This window comes from Protomyctophum parallelum (assembly GCF_964188405.1).
Source record: "Protomyctophum parallelum genome assembly, chromosome: 18".
NCBI lineage: Eukaryota > Metazoa > Chordata > Actinopteri > Myctophiformes > Myctophidae > Protomyctophum > Protomyctophum parallelum.
This window is the reverse complement of record NC_139716.1, coordinates 14,091,448-14,100,885: the sequence shown is the minus strand read 5'-3', so window position 1 is coordinate 14,100,885 and position 9,438 is coordinate 14,091,448. Positions and strand designations below refer to the sequence as shown.

Genomic DNA, 9,438 nt, shown 5'->3' with positions numbered 1-9,438 from the left:
CCTTATTTAGTACAGGCCTATTTTGGGCAACCTCTAGTCATTCTATAGGACCCAGTTTCCAACTTTAGTTCAGGCATCTGTTGGGGCACTCCCTATTAATGTACAGGACCCCAGTTTTGTGACTGTGCAGTTCTAAAATGCAGCTGCACTGACAAACCTGACCAACGAAATGCGTTCTTGAGGAAATACCATCCATTCATGAGTCATTCAGACCACTAAACTCAACTTATATATAAAACCATGAATGCCAAAACTGTGTCAACCTTCTTCATGCTCTCTGACTGGAGTCCCGTGGTGGGCATAGCATCATAACCCCCCTAAGTTTATACACGCCTCCATTTTACATTATGCATGCACCAGGTAGGACCTAATATGCACACAAGCACCTTCAAATCACCTCAAAGTGTGCTATGTTTGATGTACAACATACTATTTGTAATGTGCTTTCAGAATCACGTAAAAAGAAAACTCACAGGCTCATGCTTGGTATTTCTCCATTATTTTATTAATGTAGAAGACTTCCATAACCAATGCATGGGAGCAAACAGTACATAGATAGGATAGATACACAGTACAAAGATAACCTGGACTTAACCCACTTAGGCCTGGAAAAAAAACGTTTCGCTCTGAAAGAATATATATTCAAAGATTTGTGCCTCATTTTTACGGTTTTTCAAAAACAGCAGACCTACCAGAAGCTCGTAGGTCTGCTTGTAGATCTGCTATTTTTCAATAGCTAACATAATGCTTAGTTAAAACACCAAAAGGGGTTCCCGTCCCCATTTAGACCTGAGAACAGAAATGTCTTCTAAATCATATAACCTATGTTTCTATGTAAGTGGTGCTCAACCCTTTTCATGTCAAAGACCCCCATCTGAAGATATGTTGTTCCAGGGGCCAGCAGTCCCAGAAGTTAAAATCGTTCGCTGTGAAAGAATATATATATTAAAATAGATTTGAGGCACATTTTCAAGATTTTTCAAAATTGCAGATCTACAAGCTCTGAGCTATGAGCTAATAGCTATTTTTTCAATAGCTAAAGTATGCTTAAAACACCAAAAGGGGTTCTCGTCCTGAATGGGTTAAAAGTGCAATCCTTACTCAAACATTCCCACAGATACACTGAGTGTATGTAACCAAAATATGTCTCGTATACCAAAGTTCAGGTTATGAAAGATTGAACATTTCTGTCTGAGTAGAGATAAAAGTATATTATTATTGCATCTGGTGGGAAATATATGACAATCCAGTCAAGGCGATTAAAGAGTTTTGAACATCAAGAAAAAAAAAAGGCAAGTAAAATGGCTACAGTTGGTACAAAGCCAAGATGAAGAATACAATGTCAAATTTGTATTCTATCTATTTTAAATAAAACAAACGAACAAAAGATACCGTAATCAAGCCCTTTTTTTTTGTTAAAGGCACAAATATGAACCCAATTGTAATTTTACAAACATTTGTTTTGTAAATTTGAAAAGAAATAAAGTTCAACCCCTCTGGAAAAAATAAAAGAAATAAATAAAACGAAAGAAAATAGCAACAATGGATGCCTGAGCAACATATCATAAATGTGTAACATATGTGTAATATATATATATATATACGTTTATATTCCATTTCTATTTAAGTTTGTTTAGGACTCAACCTTTTTCCCCCTGAAAACGTACAGCTTTAGTTTCTGATTAATGTATAGCTTGGCATGAAAAGGGAAGCGTTTCCCATGGTCGGTCGGTCCTTGGTCCGCTGATAATATATAGGCTATCTGGAACACGTGACGGTCAAGGTGATATCACTGGTGGTGTAATTAATAAACGACAGAAACCTTTGAAGAAAAACCCCTCTGCGTACACTGACTGACCCTTAACATTAACTGACACGAGGAACTAATACAGTAGTAAAACAAACTCTAAAGGTTATGTATGCCTCAACGTCGGGGGAAGAGAATAGTTCATGGGAAGAGGATATAAGAAGATGATTTATATCATAATGCTTTGCTGAATTTAAAAGCAAAGATATGGCATTCCAAGAAGGGAGCATATCATGCTGTTATCGACTGTTATCGAGTCTTAAACGTGACCCGGCGAACTGATTAAACCAACAATTCTAAAAGTACATTAGATAAAAACCCCAGGGAGTTTAAAATAACCTACTTATTTTTATTTTATTTATCTATTGTGGGCTACGGTTCAAGGATACCGTATCATTATATCATTCATATAATAATGCAAGTATATTTATCTAGTGAAAAGGTTAAATTCTAGTTTTGCATCAAAAACACAACAGCTATATTTGTATAAAATGGTGGAGAATCTCTTGTTTAGCTGGAACTATCTGCCGAGGCACGTCTTTGTGATTTGCGTGTACCTTTTTGATTCTATGGTAAAATAACAAACAAACAAAAAAACATTACAAAAAAGAGATCTTGGGGACAAAATGAAATACCCAGATCTGTAAAGTGACTGTTTTCTGACCCGTAGGCTGTTCTGTTTTTAAGACAGATGGTGGCACAACCAACCACAGAGATTCTTTGGTGCGGCGGAACAATCCTGAAGGTTTCTTTTTTTGGTGAATGCTTTCACTCAGAGAATAATAACTTCATAAACACTGACTGCTGAGCGACAGTGTTTTCATGCTCTTCTCCTGGTGGTAATCTCTGTGTGTATAGTGATAAGTGGTAGCCTATAAGTTGTTTTCTATATCATATTCCACTTAATGTCCTCGTATCCTATATTTTCGATATTCTATATTCTTGAATATTCCTACAGTATATAGTCAGCATATAGAGAGAGCTATGAGTGTACAATATATAGGATATGTTGTTTACATACGTTATAGGAAACAGAGTATTAATCAATAGGCCTACTGATTGTCCTGAATAATTATTCAGAAGAATACCAATGTGCATGTAAACCCTATCGTCGTAACCGTGGGTCTCTCTCTCTCTCTCTCTCTCTCTCTCTCTCTCTCTCTCTAGGACTTCGCCGGTTCTTTGGCCAACCGGCAGAAACCATTCCTGAGGAGAGGAGAGGAGAGGAGAGGAAAGGTTTTTTTTTAGTTTTTCCAACAAAATGTATTCATTCATGAATTTAGTTGTCTGAAGTAGCATGTCATGTATAGGCCTATATACGAATCCAAAATAATATGTCTACATGCTGTTTACTCAAACTGTATGTGTTCATTTGACATGCCAAGTATTGTACATCTCAGAAGCTGAAGTATATATTCTGACTCATAATTATCTATAGACTGCAACGACAAGAGTTTTATCACTCCATGAAACTTGCTGGAACTGACCTGACCTGAAGCTTGTGCTACAAGGTTATCGTGTCACACTGCGTGGAAAGTAGGCCTTCCATTATATTGACTGTTATATACTGTATAATGACGTGATGAGTATTCCAGTTACCTGCAGACACTGGTGGAGCACTCCATGTTTTCCTTGCAGTATGCGTTCAGTGGCTTGGTCATGGTCCTCCACAGAGGCGTCATGCGGGCCACTCTCCTCGGTGTGTGGAGGCTCTGTGAAGAACTGGACTGGATCGTGTCGTGGGCCTGGACCGTGTCGTGGGCCTGGACTGGAGCCGCACACGCCTGGAACATAATACATGCACATACGGTATGTTACTTTGACATGGATGGCATTGAGTGGCAGGCAGGCAGACAGGCAGACAGGCAGACAGACAGACAGACAGACAGACAGACAGACAGACAGACAGACAGACAGACATGTCCTCTGCCCTCTCTGTCCCGTGTCTTTCCGTTCTAACTAATTAAGTAAGACACAACAAATATCACGATATTGCTCAGAAGTCCAAATAATGCATTCTTCCTTGCATGAATTGACTGAGTATATATATACTGTAGTTTTTATGAGTGTATTTAATGGAGAGAGAGAGAAGACATAATATTTTGTATGCCTTATATCAGAGGAGAACAGAATGATACTGTAATTGTTCAGAAAGAGAGCAGACGTACGTCCTTCTGATGTTCTGCTGTTATTTCAGATAGCCCAAGAGCAGAGTAGAGAGCACGGGGAATGTGACATGCTGGACTTGAACCCGGGTCCTCGTTCCCTCTGGGGATAACGGCCTGCGCACTAAAGAGCAGAGCCTATACAGGCACCCTGTAGTCTATGTATGAGTCTATATGTTCACTCTCAGAGTTACATGAACGCTGAGGATTCTTATGTCTACAGTACAGTATGTGACTGAGACAGTGTTGGAGCATTAAAATACAGACATACATGATGGAACACTAATGTATGTATTCACCACTATTCGATAACTTGGCCTTTACTGTATTAGCTTTTTTTATTTTTAGCTTTTATTGACTCCACCAGGCCGAAGGCATGGGGGGAGAGTATGTTTTGCACTCCGTCCGTCCGTCCGTGTGTCCGTGAGCAGCTAATCTCCGGCACCGTTAACCCGGTCGATGCCACATTTTGCACACACACTCCCTGGATGCCAACGATGAACCTCTGCCCCAAAATTTCCAGAACGGCCTGTTATAGCGCCACCAGGAGGCCGCTTTGTGCAAAACAAGTTTTTGCACAGTACACCTACAGATTTTGTCCAAACATCGCGCAAATTGGTACACAGTCTCTCTAGTTCACATCTGGCTTTTAGAGCGCCACCAGGAGGCCGACTTTTGTAAAACACATTTTTGGATATTACTCCTCCGGATTTTGTCCAAAAATCCCGCAAATCGTTACACAGTATCTCCATAGTCATGTGCTCAAGACGGTGTCTGATATTTCATATTCCATCCTAATTGGCTAACATTGGCTTTCAAATTTTGCAGGATTGGCCTGTTTTGAACAAAAAGCTTCAAATCATGAACGCAGCGTGCAATTTGACGTGAAATCTTTCACGCACTTTCCTACTAGGCTGAGGAATATAGCCCACCCATTTCACATTGGCCTGTTATAGTGCCACCAACAGGTGGATTGTGCATGCGTGCGATCAACACGGATCTGCACCATTTCCCATATTATCCTGATTGGCAAAGATTGGAACAAACAAACAAAAAAAAATGTTTATATTACTCCTAAACATTCCTATCCTCCTTGTGGAGACCTGTGCCCAGAAGGGCACTTTTTCTAGTTCTTAATATACTTCTTTCTAGTGTTAACAGCTGTTTATCACTGCATTGAAATATGAATCGGTCTTTCTTGGGGCACTGAACACATGATGTGGTGTGTGTGCACAAATGGAAAATAAAATATACTTTGCATTTATGCCAATCACTTTAAAGCGAGTACCGTACGTACAGTGAGTCAGAGGTGAAGTGAACTCACCTGTTGAGCTGCCATCACAATGAGCAGGCTGAGAGCCACCACTGCCATCGTCCGCTGTTGGTGCATCTTGAACAAAGTTCGCAGAGCAGATCCAGAGAGTTGTGTGGACTTGACCGAAGACTTGACTCCTCCAAAACGTCTTGTTCTTTAAGCCTGACCAGTGTTTGTCACACTGGCAAGGTATATAATTATATAAGTATATAGTTAATATAAGTATAATTTAATTGTCGTCGGTAAGTCATCAAAGTTTTGCTTCGAGGCACAAACACTTGATTCAACCGATTTCAGCCTATAACACTGCTATTCCAACTTAACAGGGAAAAAAAGCAGCTTTTTTGCGGGGGGCTTTTGACAAAATTGGTGAGTCGTCCTGCAATCTGTCTTAATAAAGAATGTCTCTAAAAAGATTTGCTGCAGCTCTGGTCTGCCCTCAGGTCTCACTCAGAAGAACATTAAGGATATAAGACTGGTCTCGGGTAGAGCCGTGTGGAACGAGGGAATCCAAACTAACTGAACTCTCACTCCGTTTCCTTGTCTTGTCAGATCACTGGACTGGACCCTGCAACCTCTCGTCTGTGGCACTGGGAGGAGGATGCTCCCTCTTTATATAGCCAGCCAGCCAGGCCCCTTGGCTGTCCCCGTGGGGAGGGGTGTGGAGAGGGGGAGGGAGAGAGAGAGAGGGAGGGGTGTGGAGAGGGAGGGGTGTGGAGAGAGGGAGGGAGAGAGAGAGGGAGAGAGAGAGAGAGGGAGGGAGAGAGAGAGGGAGGGGTGTGGAGAGGGAGGGGTGTGGAGAGAGGGAGGGAGAGAGAGGGAGGGAGAGAGAGAGGGAGAGAGAGAGGGAGGGAGGTGGAGAGGGAGGGAGGGAGAGAGAGGGAGGGAGAGAGAGAGAGGGGTGTGGACAGAGGGAGGGAGAGAGAGAGGGAGGGGTGTGAGACAGAGACACAGGGAGAATAGGGAAAGAGACAGTGGTAGAGATATAGGTTAATGAGAGAGAGAGAGAGAAAGAGAGAGAGAGAGAGAGAGACATATAAATAGATAGAGGGAGAAGACTGGGCCCCCACCCACTCCACCCCAACCCATAATCTCTCCTGTCCTTTTCTCTTTTCCAGAAGTGACGTTATGTTTGCAGAAAACCATGCAGTCATTCCCTTGAATGTGGCCAAGATACACACACACACACACACACACACACACACACACACATGCACGCACACACACACACACACACACACACACACACACACACACATGCACGCACACATGCACGCGCACAAACGTGAGCACACACACAGGGCTGTCACGATTATGACATTTTACATGACGAATAATTGTCACAGATAATTGTGTGACAATGCCTGAGGAAGGTCAGTAGACCGAAAACTTGCAAAAATAAAACTTGTGCACAGAGTGTGCAGGGCTTGTGACTCCAGCACCTCACTGAAGTGTTTTCAGCAGGTGGTTCTTTTTACATTTTTATCATTTTAAACTTTAAAAGCGTAAATACAGCTGATATTTATATGAACATTCTTCAACGTGGAAATGATTATGATGATGATGATTATGCAAAAACAATAATGTGATTTCATGATTATGTAATGCCATGCCATGTTCTGCAGTCGGCAACAGTTGTCATGTACAAATAAATCATATACAGAGATACCATGACCAAAGGTAGACTACAGTATAGTGCCCACGTGATCAGAACATAAAGGAATGTCAACAGCGAAAGGACAAAGAATAAGGGTTAAACTAAAGGCACTCCATGCGTGGGTAAATAACTTAACTTCACGGGTTCTGGAAAGGCATTTTGTTCAAAACTGAGCATTCCTGCAAACTTTGGAAGCCGATCTTAGCCAATCGGGATGGCAGTGGCTCAGGGGTAGAGTGGCCGGATGGTAACCGCAACGTTGCCAGTTCAAACCCTGTGGGCTCCCCCAGAGTTGGCGTCGAAGTGTCCTTGAGCAAGACTCTGAACACCTAATTGTCTCCACCAGCCGAAGGCATGGGGGAGAGTATGTTTTGCACTCCGTCCGTCCGCGTGTCCGTCCGTGTGTCCGTGTGTACGTCCGTGAGCAGCTAATCTCGGCCACCGTTAACCCGGTCGCACCCACATTCCCACTAGGCCGAGGACGAAATGCCACATGAACAATTTCAACTCAGCCTCAAGGTGGCGCTATAACTGGCCGAAAAGTGTTTTTACCTCTAACTGCACGGATCTGTGGATAACTTTGTATGCCAACTCCCTAGAGGCAAAGGAAAGGATCTCCCTAGAGCAGATGTGAATTTTTTTTCTTCACATCTGCTCTTTATAGCGCCACCAGGAGGCCGACATCTGTAAAACACATTTTCTATTATTACTCCTTCACATTTTATCCAAATTTCACGCAAATCGGTACACATGATCTCCATAGTCATGTGATTTCTCATATTCCATCCTGATTGGCCACGATTGCCTCCTACAGTTTTCAGGAGTACCCCGCTTTTTACAAATCGCCACAACTCCTCAACACAGCGTCCGATTGCGATGAAACTGTGCACGCATATTCCCACTAGGCTGAGGAAGAATCCTGGTGGAGACCTGTGCCGATTGGCACTTTATCTAGTTGCTCCTGATGTGCTGGTTGGTGCCTTGCATGGTTTCCTCCACCATCGGTGTATGAATGTGTGTGTGAATGAATGGGTGAATGTAATGCACAATCGCTGTAAAGCGCTATATATAAATGCACCATTAAGCATTTAATGCACAGTTTCCCTGCAATCGGGGCCGGCGGTGCCAGAGATTAGCTGTCCAGACGGATGGACAGACTGACTCCTGTCATGTAAAGTGAACTACATGTGTCAAACTAATAGGACTACATATGCCAGTATGCCAATAAGTCTGTTGCCAATATGGTTTTCGGACTCCCATGTGATCAGCCTGTGAGTTGTGACATCACCAGTCATCTGGCGTCAGTCTCAATCACGAGCCTCACATGCAGCCACCGGCTGAGTTGACAAATCATGACAATAAACACATTTGTTTGGGCCGGAGAAATAATAAGGGCACGGTATATACAGCACCTTACTTACAGTTTTTCTTCTTTCTAATTAATTTGTTCTGCCCCCCAAAAAAAACATTTATTGTGATGATTTGTCAACTTGGCTTTGTACGAGACTCACAGGTCTTTAAATAAATACTTATTTTTGGGGGGAACCTTGACCGATGTGATACAAGAATAAAGTACCATGGGTACAATTGACTATTTTTGGAAAAGAAGAATTGGTAGAATTGAGTCGTGTTGAGTGCATGCACCATGTTGTTGGAAAAGTGCCAAATCACATGCGCACGCGACACACACACACACACACACACACACACACACACACACACCTTCTTGGAAAGCCCTGCTGAGATCATGACTATACCCATGGCCTACTGAATCGCTAAACTTATCTTTTTCAACACCTACCACCGATAAGCCCACCAAAGCTCACGTGCAATTTGAATTGTGTGTGCATGTGCATGTGCATGTGCACATTCAAATCCTACAACAACTTTCCTAAAAATGGACAGTCGATCAGTCTCCTTTCCTTTGTTCCTAATTCAGTTATGTCTTAATCTTTAGTTTTAGTTATGTATCAGTCATTCAGACATAAATGCACTGTCTATACTGTCTGTGTGTATACGTCTGTAATTCACGTAACTCGAGAACTGTTCGCCCCACCGACTTCAAATCCGACATGCGCTTTACAAACCCCCGCAGGGCGCGCAGTGCCCGGTGTCGAGTCGGTTGGACTCGGTTCTGGACAACCGGTTGGAAACAGTTGTCCAGAACCACCACAAAAGGCCTCTGCCCGTGCTCTGGACATGTGGGGATGTGGCCCCTGCCCAGTGTCCATCTATGGAGCTGGCCTGTTCTGACATCACAACACTCCATATTTGGGCATGCCTGACACAGAACTCCATATATAGGAATAAAGGGACACAGAGAGACAGATACAGAAATCTCCATATATGGAGAATAAAAGGGACACAGACAGACGGGTGGAACGGGTACTCTGACATGGGTACAACGGGTATTGCATAATGTTTCATTATAATTTATATAGGTAGAGGCCTCGTATAAGCCCCTTGGGGTTTTTTGCCTCAGCCTATAGCACTT

At 42.7% G+C, this 9,438-nt stretch overlaps 1 protein-coding gene across 1 annotated transcript; it reads right to left on the bottom strand.

Moving 5' to 3' along the window:
• Window positions 1–812: 812 nt before the first annotated feature.
• leap2 (liver-expressed antimicrobial peptide 2) lies at window positions 813–5,860 on the bottom strand. The gene is made up of 3 exons (XM_083788713.1): window positions 5,297–5,860; window positions 3,407–3,591; window positions 813–3,013 (listed from the first exon to the last, which is right to left on the bottom strand). Exons 1-3 carry the CDS (start codon window positions 5,360–5,362, stop codon window positions 2,971–2,973), a joined length of 294 nt encoding a protein of 97 aa, XP_083644839.1. The 5' UTR covers window positions 5,363–5,860; the 3' UTR covers window positions 813–2,970.
• Window positions 5,861–9,438: the final 3,578 nt, after the last annotated feature.